The sequence below is a fragment of the Topomyia yanbarensis genome, chromosome 2 (genome assembly GCF_030247195.1).
Source record: "Topomyia yanbarensis strain Yona2022 chromosome 2, ASM3024719v1, whole genome shotgun sequence".
Classification (NCBI taxonomy): domain Eukaryota; kingdom Metazoa; phylum Arthropoda; class Insecta; order Diptera; family Culicidae; genus Topomyia; species Topomyia yanbarensis.
Genome location: NC_080671.1, coordinates 155,481,448 through 155,503,703, shown reverse-complemented (window position 1 = coordinate 155,503,703; position 22,256 = coordinate 155,481,448). Strand labels below are relative to the sequence as shown.

The window sequence follows — 22,256 nt, the reverse complement described above, 5'->3', positions numbered from 1 at the left end:
TCCGGTTTAGCGAAATTCGCTGTAACCCAATCAATATAGGTATTTTCGGAATGGTGTTAACGAGTAGGTGCCAGGAATAAATAAATAAATAAATCAGCATCTTCAGCCCAAGGTTGTCCATGAAAAATTGATTTTGGAAGCCATTTTGAAATCCAAGATGGTGATTTCCGGCTTAGCGAGATTCTCTACAACTTAACCAATATGAATATTTTCGGAATGGTTTTTGACGAGCAGGAGACAAATGTCGAGTTTGACGACATTTTGAAATTCTAGATGGCGACTTCCGGTTAACCGAAATTCCTGAATGGAAAATCTGGGCGATCATCCAAAACATCCTCGAATAAAAGATCTAATCATAAACCAGCGAAATGTAAAATATTTTTATGTGTGCATCCTGAAGAGTGCGGTGAGAATGGAAATGAGAGAAGAAAGAGATGTATGTAATGTGAGTTGGGGGTTTTAATTGATTCAAATTAAACATATTGCTAAAATTCAAGTAAATTCAACTGCCTAATTAAAGCTATTTGTACATCCCATACTGATTATGTTATAGCGAATTTCGCTAAACCGGAAGTCGCTATCTTAGATTTAAAAATGGCGTCAATATCAATTTCTGGTACCTACTTCAAGACCATTCCGAAAATATCCATATTGTTGAGGTGCGGGCCATAAGGAATCTTCCAGACCCGCGTCTTTCAGGTTTCTGAAAATCTTCTAAGTCTTTTGCATTCAAAAGGACTCAGAATATTTTTTTGAAAAAAACCGTGTTAATTTCGAAATCCACGCAAAAAATAAACTGCTAAAAAAGTTCTTTGCATTTCAAAGGACAGATTTTTTTTTCAGAGAAACATTAAAAAAAGGAAATTTATTCATTTCAACCACCATCAAAGGCATTTTCAACATCATTCTTCATTAGATGCACGATATATGTACCTATGTGAAAAACTGGTGCGAGTATTACGTACTACTATTGCACTGGCGGATCGCATTCATTGCAATTGAGTGAGTTTCAGGCAACCTATATTTTAACTAAAGATTAGGACAAATCAGACTTAAGTCCACGCTGGCACGTAGCCAGAAGGAAGGAGGGGGAGTCTAAAGAGTAACTCTGCTCCCCCACCACATTTTCGGGAATAATGATAAATGATCACAAATAAAAAAAATAATAATTCCAAACAAGCGTGTTTTCAAATTGATGTGAAAATGATATAGAATAAATTTAATAGTAGAATGAGCATTGGTAAAATCAAATTCTTTCATTGGCGATCCTGCCGGTTATTGTAAAAAGAATCCAGTTAGAATCCCCCATGCGGTTAAATCAAGTAAGGAAAGAGTGAAAGCGTGTAAACTGAAAGGCTTCCCAAAACAATATGGCGACTCGAAAGAAAAAGAATTGTGAAAGCGTGTAAACCACGTGCCTTTTCATACTAGCAAAATTGCTGCTTGGTCGCCTGTCATGAAAAATGGCTGCTTTGTAGCCTGCAAAGAAAAAACTCAGCAGCCGCATGCATATATTATATTTCGCAAAAATCGCCTTAAGGGCCATCCATATACCACGTGAACCATTTAGGAAAGGGTAGAGGTCACGAGAAAGTCCATGCTTGTCCATTGGGATGGGGGTATGGGTAATGTCCACGTCGTCATATTTTTGTTTTTTATATAAAAATGAAACAAATTTGTATTGTCATTGGTGTGAGCGGTTATATTCAATTTTTTCAAGATTTTTAAATAGTCCAAGTGCTTATAACTTATAAGTGCGTGTGCATCACGTGTGAAAATTGAAAACATCTATGAAGACTATGATCGAAAAAATCATAAGAACTCGCACGAAAAAGAATCAGAATTTTTTAACTAGGGCTCCCTAATTCATCTTAACACCTATATTCATCTCACCCATTTGAACACATTAGTTAGAGCAGTATCTGCTATCTCTATTCAACGCATTAGCTCAAATGGTAGGATGAATAAGGGTACGTTGTGCTCGACTTTTCGCTTCGCTCAAACGCGAGTATTTTACAATTCCCAGGAAAATTTTTTAAACTGTGCTGCTTCTTAGGAACGAAGCGAAGATGATGATACCTATTTAAGCGCAATCCACTAACTCTAAGTCGAGTTATCAACGAAAGAGTGTGATATCCTGACTAATGAGATGAATACGGGCTCCTCTACCTGTAACATGGTCTAATCACATCAATTTTGGATTTCATAGCTAGAGGTTGAAATTACGAACCAATTCAAGAATTCAAAGGTTATTTGTGATGAATCTTTGAAATGTAAATATAAAATATCATAAGTCGTTGAGATTTGAACGATTTTCATAAGGTTTGCTTCATATTAGTCTTCCACATGGGAAAATTTTCTAGATCCCATTTTTATGAAACTACCCATTTTTTTGAAAGTCCACATGGACACCGTAGGGAGGGGTAGGGGTTTATGAATCGTCCACACTTGTCCACGAGGGGGTCAGAAAAGAGGGGTTTTTTGTCCACGTGGTAAATAAACGGCCCCTTACAGTACGCCACATCGCAATTGAATAAAAAAGCTCGCGCATAAATATCAGCAAAAATACCTTGCCGCAATGAAAACTAGGCATGACGGTTCGGGACAACCACTTTATATTCAAATCACAAAACAAATAGTTTTCCTTTTGTTCTAACATAATAACATCGCATAATTGCATATAATCAATCGTAAGACTAAAACAAAATGGCCGCCCGCATAAAATATTACCGCTACAAAGCTTGGCATGGCAGATCGGGACGATCGCATTGTATTCAGCTAAATGCCTTGAGCACGATTTTTTTGAGCCATTAATGCATTGCTCGTATACGCACACCAGCGTTAGCAACGACGAGCCAAAGGGCTCATTGATCGCAGCGACCTCGACCGGCCATCTTTTTGCTTACGATCGCCTCACAGGTAAGACATGCTCCTGTTGCTCTCATTTAAGTGTAATACCGTGATGGGATATTTTTAAGCAATGCAATCAAATTCTCAAATTTTGGTCTACGTGGTTTATGAATGGCCCCTTGTCTCTCTGGTCGTGACAATTTGGTGTATACAGTGCTACCCAGCGGTGAAAACACGACCCATGGGCTTTTCCCATGTAAATTATCAAAAACGGTTCACCAGAAGTTGCCATCTTGGTTTTCAGAATTGCGTCCAAAATCGATCTCTGGTATCTACTCGTAAAGCCTGTTCCGAAAATACCCATATTGATTAGGTTAGAGAGAATTAAGCATTTGCCACAAAAATGGGGTAAAATAAATAATAACAATTGTGGCGAATTGGCATTCAATTTTTGAACCACAATATAAAATTAATTCACTTCGTAAATATTCTATGTGCATACTTTTTCGATCGATCTGCTTCTTTCTATAACACTCAGCAAATGATCAAAAAAAATTTAAGCAGGTTTTCACTTGTTCAACAAATATTTTGGTTGTAGTACAGAACCTACGAATCAATTGTCGACAACCGACCAGTGACGGCAACCGACCAGTTTCCCCTACCTACTACGAAACTATATGAAGTGAAACAACGAGAAAAATGTTAGCCATTCGTTAGGTGTAACATTTTTGTAACAAATAATTCAAAATTATTTAAAGCCATATTTAAATGTTTTTGAAACCAAATTGTTTGTTAGAAATTCAGAGTTTGGTAAATAATGTCTTTGATGCGGTTGGCCAACACGAATCGGTGCCGAAATGGATCATGTGTGGCATCAATAATACTGTACAAAGATAATGTGGTCAATCGATAAAACTGATTCAAAACCTTTATAATAATTTTTAAAGCATGTAGAAAATCTCAACTAAAATAAGATTGAAACTTCATGAATTTCTCATTTCAACTCAGAGTTTTTTTTTCGGAAGCATTTTTAGTAGATTTACTGATATTAATATATACTGGTGACTGAATTAAGGTCCATATAAGTTCTAGAATATGAATTGACCAATTTTACACAAACTCGAATTCAAATTCCAATTAGTTCCAATTAAAGTTAAAAAATTCCTTTCGACAAAAACAACACCGCATTTAATGTAAAATTTGTAAATTTTACATTCATCAAGCAGTGACCGCTGGCTTATTCTTTGTTCTGGAACTCTGTGGACTCTCGAAAGTATTTTCAAAATAGCATTGCAACTATTGCGCTTTTTATCTGTTTTGCCTAAACAATTTCAAGGTACCGAAGAGGGGCAGTAAAACAGTTTTTGCATGTCGCCAAATATTGTATTTAAACACTGAAGTGTGTTTTTAACTACGCAAGAGACCTCAATATATTTGACATTCTCGTGTTCGATGATTTTTTTTAAGACGGATCAGAAAACGTAGAAAAACATCTATGGTCCCTTAAGTGATTGGTATACATCAGCAACATTGAACGTATTATTGTTTGAATTATTTTCCAACAGTAAATATACTGTTTGTTTAGGCTTAGGTGCTTTTCTGATCTAACAGGTAGGGTGATAATAGAAACAAGGAGAAAATCTGCTCATTACCTTATATTTTCATAAAAATATACAGGCATTTTCCAACGTCAACGAAATAAGCAGATTGGAAGCTACACCACTAATTTTGTTCTACCGACTCTCACTTTTTCCGCAACTTTTTACCAAGTTTTATGCAGCCGAGCTAACCAAGATCTCAGTACAAGTGACGTTTGTTTTGCTGAAACTCGGAAAATATATTACTGAAAATCAGTAAATTGAAGCCACGTTGCTGAACTATTAATTGAAAAAATTAACTGACCGTTCAGCTGTGCGGAAAACACTGAACTGAAGATGAGATATTCAAATTTTGAATCTTCAAAAGCGCGAACAATTTTGAAGAAACTACTTACCACCGAATCAAACTTAAATTATAAATGCTAATAACAGTTTTGGTTTCATCTCAATTAATGCCTGAAGCATTGAGACGAGTACATATAGACCTTTTTAGTAGACCCAACACGAAAAACACTCAAATAGCTATATAATTAACTGTAGGAAGCTAAAAAAATGCATTTAAAGAATAGTCCATAAAGGAAAAGTATTCTGATTGCAATTGAAAAGCGAGATAGTGAACTTGTTCTTTGTTTATTGTCTTATTTTCAGAGTGCGCAACTAGTGTTTAGGATAAGCAATTTATTAACTAAAATGTACATAAGATGCGCATAAGTTGCCCAGGCCGAAAATAGGAAAAAACGACAGGCGCAAGTCCAATCAGTTTCTAAACTGCTCACTCGACTGACACGCAGAAGTGAAACTTATTCACCAGCAATTCAATACTAGCGCATGCCAAATAACTGGTGTATTGGTATGTGTACTTTAAAAGTCTCTTTCCTCTCGATGCCGTTTGTTGACCAAATCATCGGCCCTCACCGTACGATGGATTGTTGAGCTGTCTGATGTGATGATCTCTCTCTCGCGCAACATAATCAAGGTTTGTTTATGTTGCACACTGGTGTCACAGCGCGTCGCTTTACTCTCCCGCAACAAAAAGTCATCAAAATACCGATGAGTTGCTGGTGGATTTAAGGACGCGGCTAGTATCATGTGACGCGTCTCCATACGGGGTAGGAGCAGTTCTCTCACATGAAGTAAACGGAGAGGAGAGGCCGATCATTTTTGCATCAAGCACTCTTTCTCCCTCAGAGAAAAACTCCCAATTGCATCGTGAAGCTTTAGCGATCATGTTTGCAATTAATCGATTCCATAAGTATATTTTTGGCTACTCTTTTGAGCTACACACCGATCATGAGCCACTCCAAGTGATTTTGAACCCAAGAAAATGTAAAAATGCAGTTGCGGCTGCACGACTGCAGCGATGGGCTGTTCAGTTAACAGTCTTCCAGAATGAATCATGCCGATGCATTATCTCGGTTACCTTTGGACGATACTACGGGAGTAGGGGAGAGAGGGTAACAGTGGATCAGCAGGAACTATGAAACATTCGCAATAAAATCACAATGCATGATCGAAATCGTCTAATTCCCTCATATTTCACAATTTCTAATTCTTTACACGTGTTGCTATATTTTGTAAGAGATCTGCTAACTCTATCTCTTTTAATGGATATTTGTTTGTTTTGTGATAGCCAGAGTAAATTTGCAATGATAAACATTATTCCATCTTTATGCATTACCATTCATTGAATAAATGTTTAGTCTATTGCTATTTATAGCAAATTTTATGCTCAACATTTGCCGCGAACAAAGTTTTTTGGTAACTACTCATGGTTCTGTGTGATTTCACAATTTTCATGAATAGACCCATTGGGTAACTGTGAAACGATGGCGTATGGGGAACAGTGATTTTTGTTTGTTTTTGTGGTCTGTCTCAAAATGTCAATGGGTTCCGATTTTCCACACTAAATACTACTCATATAGTGCAAAATTAGTAAATTTGGCCAAATTTTGTAGAAATTGTCTCTTATTTCAGGATTGCAGCTAATATGCATATATGGTGGTTCGATGTTACACGATGATATAGTGGATTCTTTCGTAAACAAACGATTTTCGCCTCAATATAACTTTAATTCAAAGCGTTAGGATCATTCTTCGTCAAAACAAAAGAATAAAATTTATAAGTAGAATATTTCACAATAGATGACATCGTGTTTCATAGTTCCTACCCATGGGGCACACTGATACATTTTACCACCAACTGTTTATTATCCAAAAAATGTTATTTCCCGTGAATTTTACCAGCTGGAAAAAATATATGTATTAGTTAACAACATAGTGGCACTATGCATCACTTTTGATTACACAAATAACATGCATTATCATCAAAATTAAATTGTAGAAAAAATGTGTTTCATTGCTACCCTCTCTCCCCTAGATCAAATTAAAACACTAAATTTAACAAATGAGTTACCCTTAGATATAGAAACGATAAAACAATGCTATCGAAGTGACGAGTTAACGAAAAAGCTTTTGGATTACTGCCAATCAGGGTGGCCCAAATTGAGCCGCTCGAATAACGAAATGAATTACTATATAAAACTTCAAACTAGCTTTTCAATTGAAAATGGCTGTTTAATGTACAGAGACAGATTAGTTGTTCCAGAAGTATTGCACGAAAGAGTACTAGAACTATTGCATGATGGTCACATTGGCATAGTTAGAATGAAAATATTAGCGAGACAGTATGTTTGGTGGAAAAAAGTTGATGATGATATTGAAACCTTTGTAAGCCGATGCTTAGCTTGCCAGCAAACGCAAAAGGCAAATTCTAAAACATTTGTTCCGTGGCCACAAACAAGGACCGTACTGGAACGGGTCCATCTTGATTTGTTTTACTTTGGAAAGTATACGTTTCTAATAATGGTTGATGCTTATAGTCGATGGATTGAAGTATGTCTATTAGCTTCATCTAAAGCTTTCACAGTGATAGAACATGTTCGAAGATTCATAATTACATTTGGGTTGCCACGAGAATTTGTTTCAGATAATGGGCCGCCATTTAATTCTGAAAACTTTATTCAATTTTGCTATAGACAGGGGATTAAAGTTACAAAAGCTCCTCCCTACCACCCGGAGTCAAATGGATTGGCGGAAAGAGGTGTCCAGACCGTCAAAAACTCATTGAAGCGTTTCTTACTGGATTCGAAATTCAACAAACTAAGAATTCAAGAACAAATTGATAATTTTCTATTTAAATACCGTAATACCCCAAATGCTATATCTGGAATTTCTCCTTCCCATGCAGTGTTCCGGTTTACTCCAAACACCTTAATTGACAAACTTAAGGTTAGAAATGAAGTGCAAACATTTAGAACGAACGAAAATACAAAAAATATGTTTGACAGTGAGAAAACTACTTTAAACTCTGTAAGTATTTTTGAAAAAGGCGAGAAGGTATTATACAGAAATCACCACAAAACATTTTTTAAATGGATACCAGCCAGAATATTGGAGAAGATATCAAAAACGTTGTATAAAATTGAGATTAATGATTGTGTTAGAATAGTTCATATGTCAGCGCTAAGGAAATCTAATTTGAGTGATAAATTTCATCCTAATATAGCAGTTGTCCCCAGTACAGTGTTACCACCGAAAAACCAAGTCATCACGGGTGGAAATAGTCTTAATAGGAAAAGATACAATAGAAACAAATGGACCGGTTTCTCAAATTTAAGAAGATCGCAACGCAAACGTAAACAAACAGAATTTTTTAACATGAGTCAAAAATCCAATCGAAGAAGAACAAATGTCACTTATTAAATGTAAACAAATATTCAGCTAAAAGGGGAGAAATGATATATATGTGTACTAATACAGAACCCTATGATTATCTTGAAACAAAATGTTATATTATAAATTATTACTATTGTTAGTTGTTAAGTTGGTAGCGAACTAGTGTGTAAGGAAGTTTCCTGTAAACGATGCGTGAGTCAGTTCTCGAGAGACAGTCGTAGAATAAAGAGGTGGAAACTAAACTGTGCCTTTTAATTATTCGATACACAACAAACATGACTAAAAAGCTAAAAACCTATTTGTTTTGATTTCCTTACATTTTAAGTCTGCCTACTGCTATTGGTAATAGGTTAGGTTTTCTATCTTCTCTATGCTCTAGACTGCGAATTGACAAAATTCAGGCTTATATTATTAAGGAATCCCATAGAATACAGCACGAATATTATATTATCAAATATTACATTACACGAGCATTTTACACGGCTTTAGCATGTTCCATCATCATACATCGAATGATTTCAAGAGTTTGCGTAATTCTACTACAACTCTTTTCCAAAATGCGACGGAAATTGAAATACAATTTTCCTCTTCGGTTAGCAATTAAGCCAATTTTTAATAGGTAATATATTTGAACTGTAATATTGAATTCTAAACATGAATCGTGGAGAATTTAACACTTCCTTTGCCAGACTTAATGACAATAATTTTCGAAACTGACTGTCATCGAGAGGTTTCAGTCAAGCTGAACCGAAACCAAGTGAGCAAAAGAGCAAAAAGACAGAACATTTCTAGAGCTTCTATTCAAAACGACATATCTACAATGAGTGACTCTCTTTGTTTACTTTCTCTTTCGATTTTTACGGCGTCTCCATAGCACTTTTCACTTATTTTACAGTACAGATCGAAAGACGGTAGTTTTGACTAGCATATTATGCAGAGTTTATAGATAAATGTTAAAGCGACTGAATTATTAACAGAAGAGAAAGTAAACAAAGAGAGTCACTCATTGTAGATATGTCGTTTTGAATAAAAGGTCTAGATTTTTCCGCAAAGGCACTCACGTAGTATGACTGACAGTATATGTTGCTGTCTCAGTGTGAGAACTTACACGGAAAGAGAGTCGAATATGAGTGCATGCGACCGTGTAGGAAGGATTTCTGTTTACGGTTACCGAATGCAGCACTGACTCTTAACCGTTGTGTATCCGACGCGGTACCCGGGTACCTTTTTAGGTTTCAATTAATAAAATTCTCATGTTTTATCCATAGCTGGAAATCGAAACTTTGCGACATCTTAGAACTTCACTAAGTCAAGCTTTTAGGTTAATAATACTGTTGATATAGTAAGGGAGGGAGTTAGGAGGGGCTCCTGAATTTTTTTACTACGTAACAGGCCGACGTGGGTACCCGGGTACCCACAAAACTGAAATACCAATAACTAAGGTAATTTCCAACCGATTTTGATGCTTTTGGGTGTTTTGGATTCAGAAACTCATCCGCTTTTGGACGCGGTAAAAATGAATCGGGTTACTTCATTCGGTTTCCGGGAATCCGGATTTCCGGAAGCAGGTTCCAGTACTGGGATACTATTTGTGAACTTCAATGGAATACTGGCAATATGGGTATCAAAATTCTTGGAATTGTATCAGTAGGCTGTATCTCGTGGTTTTGGAACCATTTGGTGATTTGACCCCGGAACGGACATTCCGGAGCAGGTTCCCGTGGGGTCGTGAGTGGCCATTCCATTCCAATTCAATTTTTTAAATTGCCATAGGGTCCCGTAACAATAAATAACAGACTTCCGAGACAATTTGAAGAGTTTTGATACTAATATTGCTAGGACATTATTAAAATTTACAAATCATACCCTAGTACTGGAACATTACCCCGGAAAATCCGGATTACCAAGAACCAGATCCATTCATCCGGTTCAACTTTACAGAATCAAAAAGTGGACGAGTTTCTGAATCCAAAACATCTAAAAGTGTCCAAATCGGTTAAAGGAAGCCATAGTTATGAGCATTTCAAATTGTGGGTACCCGGGTACCCACGTTGGCCTGTTAAAGGTGTTTTTTTTGTTGGGCACATAACTGTTAAGGCGAAAAATGCAATTTCGCGAAAACCGCTGTGGTGCAATTCTGATCACAGTAGCAATGCTACATAATCCCGAAGACAGCATATCAAGAAGACAAGCAACTCTGTCCAGAATCTGGAGACAGTAACTGCAACACATATTCACTTTTACATTAAGCTTTCAACCTTCCTCCAATAGAGGTGCTGTAACCTCTGTCCCTTTTCATTGGTTTGGACGAAGGAAAGCGATATCAGTCTTCTTAATATGTAGTCTTCGATAAACCCCTTAAGAGTCATGGGTGACAATTCCTAATTTGAGAAAAATTGAATAACTAGGGTATTTTGACGATCAAGATATCTTTGGAAGCGGAATTGAATGTTCTTTCGAATTGTGGTTAGAATTAGGACGTGCTTTTGGAAGAATTTTGAAACATTTGCATATGTTTCAGCAAAAATTCTAAAAATATTAGCAAATTTTATATTGTAATCGCATATTATTTCTTACAAAAGACCATCATACAGCATACTGTTGGAATGGTCTATTTTTCTTCTATCCAAAACTATTACAATATTGAAAATTGGCTGTAAAATGGCAGCGCAGCTAATTTTTTGTGCAGAAAGTCCCAAAAAATTGACTTGTTGCTATAAATCAAGATTTTGGGGGTATATTAAACCGGCTGAAATTGTTTTTGAGTTGTATTTGAGTACTCCTACAACTTATACTAGGTCACAAGTTCGTTCGATGTTTGACTTTTTGTAGCAGCGTGTAATTGATGCGTCGAAATGTTAATCGGAGCATAAAGTTGTAACGCGTTGGTCGAGGTGCGACATTTATGTTTATCTGTTCCAAGATAACTGGGAAATCCAGATCACTTCACAAAGTTTCAGCAACCAACACAGCCCCTGCAGTATTCCTTCTAACATTCAAATGAATCAGCTGGCACCGGCTTTTGTAACTGGGCCAGGTACAGGGTCTCCACGGCAATCTACGAAGTTCAAAACTTAAAAAGCGCCGTTATTATAGTTTGGGCTTCAAACTTCACAGCAATTGTTCACAAATGTTCGCGATAAAGAGCAGTAAAATTTATGGCTATTCTAAAGATCCGTCCCAAAGTTCGAGATGCTTTGGTAATTGTACAGAAATCGTGCTGTTTAAACGTAAGTTGCGAATCCAATATTACTGCTTAATCCTTTACGTCACTAACGGGATCAATTTCCGTGTCCAGTATACGGTAGGGTAATTTCGGGAGCGATGCCGCGTCAGGAGAGATGCCGCACTCTCTATATCTCGTATATGGGGTCACTTTTATACGGTAATATGATATTGTGAGTTTGTCTTTCGAAGAATTATAACTCTAGAGATGTAAAATAATCCTTTTTAATTACTCACGAAAATTTTATTAATGATTTTGTGCGTTCAGTTGCACCACGGAGTGCCGCAAATTTTTCAGCACCGCATCAAAATTGCGGGTGAGATGCCGCACTCAATGGAAGAGGATGCATAGCTAAAATGTATTTTTTCACCTCGGAATGTCATTAAATGATCATTTGCGTCAGGTATAGGTTCTTAATAAGGTATATCCACAAATTAACGAACCTAACACAGTGACATATAGGATTAGTGTATTTTTCTTTATATTAAATGGGCGACATGTATCTAAGTATTAGTTACTTCGGTTTATTCTTTAAAGTTTCAGGCACTAATTTTCGTGAACGCATTGATTTGTAGTGATATCAATATTGAGATAAAAGCGAAAATTTGAACGAATTGATGCTTTTTCAAAATGAATATTTCAAGAACAAGAATAGCCTAAGTTGTATAAATTCATTGGGAGAAACAGCTTTTAAGGAACTGCTACCAACACATAGATATGTATATCGCTCGTACAAGCATATAGATAAATAGTGCCCTAAATTAAGTTACTCCAACATAAACCGTTACACAAGGTTGAGAAAGAAAAATATTTTTAATATATTGAAGAAAAAAATGTTTCTGGAAATGGTAGTACCTTAAGAAAAGTGAAGGTGCTAGCCGATTTATAGGTGTAATCAAACTTCATGTAACTCAGCTGAAGACACTTAATCACAAAAACATCAATGAGAGCCAAAAAATACTTTTGTTCGCCATTAGGGTTTGATGATTAAACTATGTAATTGAATTATATCTTGGTTGTTCTCATGTAGCTTTCGAATGGTACAATATCGCTTTGATGTCAATGGGAAAGTTGCAGAAAACGTTATGAGCCTGCCGAAAAACTAATTGTTGTTGATGGAGAAACGCGAATAACTTCGGAAAAGGTCGTAATCAAACAAAATAATTGTGCTGTTAAAACAAAATTTAAAATATCTCGAGAACTACTACATTTCGGAAATTTTTTGTTATGAACAGTTTGATTTAGAACGGCATTCAAAATCATACTCAAAAATGAAATTCTGCTTTTGGCTGCAAATAGTATGAATTATAAAAATTTGTCAAAAGTTTTTCTTAGGAAAACTTTTTTATTGAAAGCTTCTCCATGATCCAAATACACTGAAGAAGTATCTTTTATGTCTTTAAAACCAAAAACAATATATTTTTGACATTTTATGATGGGGGTAACGCGAATAACTTTTAAAAATGACAAAATTATACGAATTAATTGTTTTTGTTGAAGCAAAATTCCAAATATCTCGAAAACTATCGCATTCTGGAAGATATTTCTAAATGAACTTTGATTCAAAATAATACTTAGATTTATATTCTGTAATAAATTTTCAGTTTTGTATGTCAATTAGTATAATATTTAAAAAACATATATAAAATTTAACATATATTTTGCGAAATATGACAACATTTTTTTCAGTGTATATTTTTTTCGTTCATTCTCTGTAATACTACGTTTACACTACAGAGTTAAAACACGTTATAATAATTAGCAACAAGAAAAATGTCATCAAGATAGCGTTAAAACATGTTTTAACTCGTAGTGTGAACGTAGTATAACTCGTTCTCAGATAGTTTTACTATATAAAATAGAGTAACAGAGCAAAAAAATTTAAAATTAATGCACATGGAAACGCCTGCGCCCTTTTAAAAAATTGCACTTGAGTCAAAATAATCTTATCGACTGTGGAAAATGTTTAGTCTTCTATGTCGGTTTAACGTGTACAGTTTCATCGGAATCTAAGATGGTCGGTCGCGATTTTAAAAATTTTCGGACAGATCTTCGTGGAATTCCTAACGGTTCCAAGTGCCTTTCCTGGGGTACTCCTGTGTTTGAAATTTTCGTTGTCAACGTTTATTGCAGTTAAGAGTTAATGTTTCACTCAAATTGGCTTTCCCATCCCCATATTCATTAGAACCAACAAGATCAGATGATAAATAAATAAATAAATAAATAAATAAATAAATAAATAAATAAATAAATAAATAAATAAATAAATAAATAAATAAATAAATAAATAAATAAATAAATAAATAAATAAATAAATAAATAAATAAATAAATAAATAAATAAGAAAGAATTTTAAAAGGAAGAAAAAAACTGGATAATTTTTACTCCAGCTTCATCTCGTTCATTTTTTTTGTTTGGAGTACCCTATTTGAGTTTGTCAGCAACTAAGATATATTTGCTTGCTTAAGGGGTGGGCGTGTCGTAGTTGGTAAATCGATTGCCTTGTACGTGGCACACCTGGGTTCGAGTCTTGACCCCTCACATAGGGTTAAAAAAATTTCATAAGAGATTTTTCTAGCGCGAGGATGCGAGTAACCTTAAGGTTAAAATATCTATAAAAAATACATAATTGTTTGTGGTAACTTGCGGTATCCGTTGTACGACGTTCAAAAAGGAAAACATATTTTGAAACAAAAAATCTGTTTGCATGTCGTTTCATACAGAGCTATACTCAAGCAATTAACATTAAGTTTTATCTTAAATCTTAAGTTACTTTGCCTACACTGCAGAATGAAATCATTACGTATTCAAAGACCTACTACCTAGACGAACCTACAAGCGACAACACATGGTACCGCATGTCATCTTTTTTTGTATTTCAACTGCAATGAACCAGAGGGGAGCGGTGAGGGGGTTTTGGTATGCAACTAAAAATTATTATTCAAGACTAGTGTGTGTTATATGCAAAAAATCTCAATCCAATTTGTCTTTCCGTTTCCAAGAAAAAAAAATTAAAATATGTTAGAAAACCAACTTAGTTCACCTAGCAGTGAAATGAGACAGTTCTTTCACATCTCACTGTTGGATAATTTATTAGTTTGCAGAACTCATATGAAGTAGGCACACAACAGGCTCCTGCAAGAATAAAACCTCGAATAAACTGAATAAATTATATGTTCGTAGATAAGAAATTCACGGCATCTATATGTGAAGGCATCCTCGATCACAATCCTTCATCGTCGATCAACTATGTCAGTATCCTGGGTTCATCGAGAAGTTTGAGCTCCCGAAACTATCATCATTGAATTGAAATTTATCTAAAAAACTCAACGTAGGGGTTAGGTATTTTCACAGTGAATGTGTATGAAAAGTTTGAAAGAAATCGGTTCAGTAGTTTTGGAATGGCAGGTAACACCGCAAATCATGTTTTTCCAGAGATGTTCTTCAAAAAGCTTCGTCCCCGAGTCGTTTGTCAATGTTTTTGCATAGAAAAATTACAGCATGTTATTGAAATGATACACTATAACGTACCAATTTTTTTTATCAATTCGCTTCACACAAAATTCTAAAAAATTCCAAAGTGAATAAAAAGAATGCTGAATGAAATAATTAATTAAAATACAATGATAATGTACTTAATATTAGTCAAATATTCAAAATGAATAAAATAAACAAGACGAATGAAATCCATAAAATAAACTGAAAAAATAACTATTAAGAATGAAATTAAAAATTATTTTTGATCAAAGTAAATGAATAATTGTATGAATTTGAGAACCATTGTATCAGAAATTTATGAATTGTTTTTGTAAATCCGAAAAATGGCTAAATAATATTCAATGGACTTTCTAGGATTTCCATTAGCTTTTGTTTTTATCTTTTCGATTTCGTTCTTCTTTTCTTAACGGCGTCGTTCAAGATTATCTGGTATTTCTACTTTATTGATGGACCTTAATTAGTCATCAGGAAACCGGAATGTAAAATTTGTTTTGGAATTCAAAGTCTTTTTGGTCACATATTCCCGAGAAAAAGATTTTTGTACAGAATACAAAAATACGCGTATTTCGAAATAGTAAGGTCAGACAAGGTCACATGTGCTTTCAAGCCCCTTAAACAGAGAGCGACAGAAGGACAATACAATTCGTGGATGAGACAGGTAGATATTTCAAAGTTTTCATTTGCATTGAAGTAAATAGTGTAATGTGTCTAAGCTTTGTCGATAGCATTTAGTTGATTATAATGCAATCTCTTAACAGTCATCCTTGTTGCTTGAGAATTGTTTCTTTCGGAGTTCTCGTTACGGAGATATGAATAAATGAGTTTTATACAAACCAATCCTTGAAACTGTCAGGATAAGTATTTTAATTCTTAGAAAAGCAAGTGTTCATTGAAAGTGTCACTGGACATAAAAACTGCTTTTGATGGGAAATGCTTGATGGTTGAAATTACAAGTTTTAACCCTCAAAAAGGCAAGCTGAAATTGTGACTTCAAGAAGCATCTCTTCTAAGACCCAATGAAATCACAAGCTTCTTTTTTGTTGGTTTATAATTTAGAGATTCGAAAGCCCGAAATGCTCGATCATTTGTATTTCAAACTACATGGTGGGGTAAACCCGACCGCCTATATTTTTGGTTAATTTAGTACAGATATTACTTAAATTTGATGGTTTTTCAATGATAAATAAATGAATGTTATGCTATTGAAGGGCAATAAAAAAAATGAAATTAAATGTCAATCTCGAAATGTCAAAATCACGAGCAGCAGCACGTAACGATATTCCCATTTGCATCGCGCCAACTGCTCGACGAATACTATATTCATCACATTCCAGTGTCTTTCGTTTGTAATTACTAACCATTGTGCTAAAAAACATAATAAAAATACATTATAATTGAAAAAACATGAACAATTTCATAGCAAAAAATGAGGTCGGATTCATCCCACCGCGTCATTACGACACAATTAAAACAAATTATAAAAAAAATGAACCAAATTCATCTAGGCACTTTGTAGGACTTTAATCAAATAATCTAAATCCACTTGCTTTTTTATGCTATAAATTTCCCAATACTACCCTGTTTATTTTCAATACCCATTTTGTATGTCATGTTTAATTACCTATTTTGTATGTCATAGGAAAAAATAACAGATTAATTTTAATAATCAAAATCATTTTAAATTGGTTTTGACTTACTTGCAAAATTTCATAAATGTTAAATTCCTTAATTATTGTAAACATAACATACTCGCAAATAAGAGCTATCACAAATCTAAGTATCAAATAAAAGCATTGAATAAAAATATTACCAAAGGTACAATATAACTAATCTATAGCCCTTTTTTGTTCCCAACTTCGCGCTCCATCCACTGAACCTAGTTTGTCATAGCTGAAGTACAACCGCTGAAAAGTAATTTATGAGATACCATCAATTATGTTCGAAAAAAAATCCAATTTATTGTCGCCCTCGACGGCAGAATCATGTTTCGATTTTAATTTCCGGATTATCCCCTCTTCTTTACAGAATCCAACATCAACTTCCACCAGCCATCCAGGTGCGCTGTTCAGATACAAATCTGCGTGCGGAAAAAACACAACAAACCGGCTTCACACATTGTCACACAACGCCTGGTCTCCTCCGCCTAACATCCCATCGAGGCGAAATTTTTACAAGCAACTAGAACAAACCGCGACCAGAGAAAAAAAAATCCTCGCCCGCAAAACAACCAGAGACCGAACAGCAACGTCGCACAGCCTGAAAAATGATGACATCCTGTACGCCTTTCAACAAGCACATCTTCATCAATGGGGGACCGCCAAGCGAGACGACCGGCAGCGAAATCTCGTCGGTCGAAAGCGACTGGGGTGATCTGCGATTGATTGCGGCCCAGCTGGGTGTGGCCAACCCGGACGATCTGCATGTCGAGCGGTTCAAGGTGGACCGTCAGAAACTTGAGGATATGATCAAAGGTAGGTAAGCCGCTTGATTTGTCAACCTTTTCAGCCGTCGCGTTATCGGGGTGCTGATGATTTTGTTTGATTGTATTTTTTGGGGTACCGGAAAGGTTTTCATATTCCATTTTTAAACTTACTCTACAGATTCAATGAAAAAAAATCAAAGTAATGAATGGATGATTTGGGTTGATAGCAAAGGTTCTAATCATACCGTTTTTAAGTACGGGCGCAATATGGGCTAGGTTTAGAAATATTGAGGCCCCTCAATGACATCAAACAAGCTGTCTGAACTAGTAGTGTCAAAGGTGTAAGGATTGGCGATTGTTTGCTGCTTTATGTCACGATATTTTGATGGAGGGTAAATCCTGATATCATGAACATGTAACGGATAATTGAAAAATGGCCCTGGGGACGGCACGAAAGGTACTTGCACTCCCCTCCTCTTAATCAAACAGAAAGTGTTCCAGTGGAAAAAAATTGCATGCAATGCTTTCTTGATTACATAGTTTTGAGAATCTTTTGGAATTATTAAACTGTTTATTTAGTGTACATATTGAATCACTGATTGAGCCAATATCGTTGGTAATTTAAACAAAATCAGTAATCTTTCAAGGTTAGTTACACCTTATCTAGCAAGATTAAGCATGTTGTATTTAATTTAACGAAGGTTCGATTTATAATTATTAAATTTCAAATATGCGTTTGCGGCCTTTTGGTTATATCTTAGGATGTTTTTCTATTAATTAATAACTTCCAGTGACTCTCATAATATAAAATTTGCATCTCTAACTTGATTCGTTTTTGCATTATGTTTATTATTATAACCGTTGCTTAACGCTTGAACATGGGCTTCGCATGCTTAAAGCGCCCCAAACTGTTCACTAGAGTGACAAGATTTCTAGTCCCAGCTCGATTTCTAGTCCCACCAGGAGTACTTGCTCCAAATTTGAAGCAAATCGGACAAGTTTAGCTACCGGACCAACTCCTGAAGTTACATACGATTGAGATAAACCTATCCGATATTTAAAAAAAAAATAGTTCGTAGGAATCGAGTACTGATACAAAACCATGCACTGCGAGGCCCCATGCAAAACTTACTCTGACATCAATTCGTTAAAAGTTTAATAACTTCTTTTAAAAAAACTAGCAGTCTTTTAATTGACTAGCAGTCTTGGATAAAGTTATAGACAATTAAATTATCTTTCTTAGTTCTACTTATAGTGATTATACGATGAATACAGTGCCACCTAGCGGTGAAAATGCGAGATAGTGGGTTTTCTCCATGTAAATTGTCGAAAAATCCCATACAAGCTTTAGGAGCATTGGTCTGGTAGTTAGACTTGTCCGTTGTGCTTCAAATTTGGAGCAAGTACTCCTGGTGGGACTAGAAATCGACTCAGAGGTGGGCGGATTGAGTTTTCAAAAATTTAATATTTTTCTGGACAGTCTACTGTTTACGTATATTATTTGTCTTAGTCATTTCGCTGGGCCCCAACCCGATGGTAAAGGGGGGCACGCATTCCTTGCAAAATATATCTGATGATTTATGATTTTAAAAGTGGAATTTCGATTGTTGAAAACGCTTTTCCTGGCAAGCGTAGAATGCGACGAAAAATTTGGCAAAGCATTTATTCCTCGAAAAATATGCAAGCGCTTTTCTACTGGAAAACTTTTTGTTTGAAAAGGGGGGGGGGCACGTGCCCCCGTGTGCCTCCCCCTAGAGCCGCCAGTGCTGGGCCCCCAGTCCCAGGATTAAGTGGGATAGTTTCGGATTTAATAGGCTTTCTGTACTCTCTATGCATGTTTTTTACTCCACTTACATGAGCTGGGAAATAAAAGTGTAACTAAGAAATCGATATAAACTTCGATTTAAAAGTTCTTGAAGTCGTAGGAATATTCCAAATGGAAAATATTCATGGTAGGTTTTATGTCATGATGCATATGTCCAATTATTTAATTTGTATGAGCTGATTGAACTTTTGAAAGTCTCATAACCTGATCGTTTGATCTTAAGTGACTCTTACGCCAATTAACATTGGTCGGGTTTTTGGATTATACGAATATTTACAAAATTTAAAAGCAAAATTTTCTTAAACTACAATACAAGCCTAATATCAGGAATCAGTAGCAAATGGTCCAAATGGCACGTCCCCCATGTTGTTCGGAGATTTGTGCCTTGCCATGATTTGTCGTTTCGTCATTTCCCCGATGGGCAAGATTGGGGAAGTGATAAGGTTAGGGATAAGGGAAATAACGACACAAGGAACATAGACAATACGGAAGTCAAGTCAAGTCAAGTCTTCACTCCCAAGGGAATAAAGACACTTTTCGATGTGCGGATATATCAACATCTTTGAGAATATTGAGATAACAGAACGACAACACCCCCGAAGAGATACTGTCATTCAATTTCGGCCTAAACCGATTTAGGTTTATAAACTTTCGCCGTGACTTATTGAAAGTCGTAGTTCAGTTTATAACCCTTTTTCGCTATAAATTCCAGAGAACGGTCGTCGATACCGCAAAAATAGTGCTGTATTTTTTCTGTAAGCGACTTGATTCTCAGAACTTCCCAGCAAATTGCCTACGAACCAGGATTATGGAACTGTAGCCTCATCAAAACATTAAGGCTCAAGTTACCTCAAGGCTTGGTAGTATGCGTGAGAAAAATTGTGTTCAGCTTTGCCACCAGATTATCCATTTAAACCTTTTCAAAACTCTAAAAGAAGAATATCAGTCGATTTATTAGATCATCACGATTCAATTCATGCAAAATACCTGCTGGAAAAACCATCGGCTTAGCTGGATGGTGCTTTTGAAAAAGTGGCTGTGATTTTTTATCACACTACCACACCGAGCTGGGGTACGCAACACAACTGCGCAATGAAAAAACCACAGCCACTTTTTCAAAAGCACCATTTAGCTAAACCGATGGTTTTTCCAGCAGGTATTTTGCATGAATTGAATCGTGATGATCTAATAAATCGACTGATATTCTTCTTTTAGAGTTTTAAAAAGGTTTAAATGGATAATCCGGTGGCAAAGCTGAACACAAATTTTTCTACGCACACTACCAAGCGCTCAATTCTAACACATGCTTAAAAAAGGTAACTTGAACCTTAATACTCTTCAAACATTGTTTGGGATTTCACACAAAGGAAGTACCCTGCTTTCTCACTCATCTCCTCCAATTTCTATTTCAGTCAGGTACAGCTTTGTTCGTTATCCGGAGAGTACCAAACAATACCACACCTATCCAAACTCACTGAACTGGGGATGAATGAGTTAGGCGGGTTGAAAGGAGACACCTGTGAAGATCTTTCAACAAATCACCCTATCGAAAAGTGACCTCTCTCCAACCTTGCTTGCACTCGATGAGTATTGAGACTCGAAGACTCTATGCAATGAACCGAAGCATTGCTGAAGAGAGCACCTCTTCTTTTCTTTGATTTTGATCATTTTTTCATTTTTAAGGAATTAGAAGAAGCACGTTTCTCGCAACTACTAGCATTCACACCTGATGGACGCCGCCGGTGGTTGAGTGGTAAGCGCGACCGCCACTCATTCCAGTTGGCCTGGGTTCAATTCCAGCCCAGGTCGTTGAGATTTTTCTGAGGTGAAAAATCTGTGGTCACGTCTTCCTTCGGAAGGGATGTAAAGCCGTTGGTCCCTGGTCCATGAGTTGATGGATCGATAATATCTAGTCCATATAGTCCTTTCTGGCGTCGGTAAAGGAGAAGTAGAATCCAACTTCTATACTTACTAACAAATTCCTCCTACCGTGATACTTGTGGAGTGCGCAGTAGTATATTCGGCCTCTAGCAAAAGCAAGTATCGAACTAACATCCCTTCCCTTTCCTTCCGCGATCTACGTTCGGGCCTGGCCGGCGCCGGTATTGATCAATAAACACTTTTGGAATACCAGGAGTTGCACATTGAAAGATGTTTCGCTACTCCCAGGCATAATTAGCTACTAATTCCCTATGTAACTTAAGCTAGTCCAGATCGATAACGGAGTAGCAGCCAGGGGTGGTCGCACAAGCTCATAAGCTCAAGCTCACTACCATTCTTCACACCTGATGTTGTGGGAAATGACTCAATATTCGATTCCCCGAAAATTCAATTTTTTCTACCACTTATTCAAATGATTAAAGACGATGTACATACTTATGTTGACGGTTCGAGCTCGTTGGGTACGACCCAGTTTTCCAACTCATGCGTAATACTGTCAGAGCAGAGAGTTACATCTAACACCTCTTCTCTGCCAGATCGTGCAAATATTGGGTGATTTGTTACATTAAGTTGTGCAAATTTGTGCTGGTTAAACAGTCCATCAATTCGGAGCCTCTCAAATTTTTATCTGAGCAGCCTCTAATTGTGTATGGTGGGTATTTGCATCATTTCCGACACTGTATGAGAAACCTTCGAATGCCAATTACCGAAATAGGTGGGGCGAGCTAGACGAATTTAATAGCTTGGCATCCAAATAAATACATGCTTTCTGATTGTTTAATCAATTCAATGAATTTGGTTTAATTTAGCTTAATTTTTAATTAAAGTTAGCCTGTTTAGCCAAAGAAGACCAAGCGCCATTTTGAGACACATGCTCTAAAAACGCTATTGCATCCGACATAGCACTAACAACTCCCCCATCTATTTAGTTTTGGGAACTCAAATAGTTAACTAAAGTAAATAAGTGTTCATTAACTTACTACGTTAATGGTAAGTTATCTAAAAATACATTTTAACATGAAGAATACTAGGAAAAATTATGGCACTCAGCTCGGTTTGCTTTAACGCAGGCCAATTGATTTAAGCATTACATATTTAAACAGGTTATGCTTGCTCATGAACCGGCGATCTCAATAAGGTCATGCAGAAAATTGAATGTGAC

General features: G+C 36.1%; 1 protein-coding gene across 2 annotated transcripts in view; it reads left to right on the top strand.

Annotated features, from left to right (window-relative positions):
* Positions 1 to 22,256, top strand: part of LOC131681818 (protein bicaudal C) — a 65,060-nt gene that overhangs the window by 19,701 nt on the left and 23,103 nt on the right. For both annotated transcript variants that reach the window (XM_058962870.1, XM_058962871.1), the window contains exon 2: positions 16,932 to 17,377. In XM_058962870.1, the coding sequence (XP_058818853.1) occupies positions 17,170 to 17,377 (208 nt within the window). In that variant the 5' untranslated portion in view covers positions 16,932 to 17,169. The remainder of the gene's footprint in view (positions 1 to 16,931; positions 17,378 to 22,256) is intronic.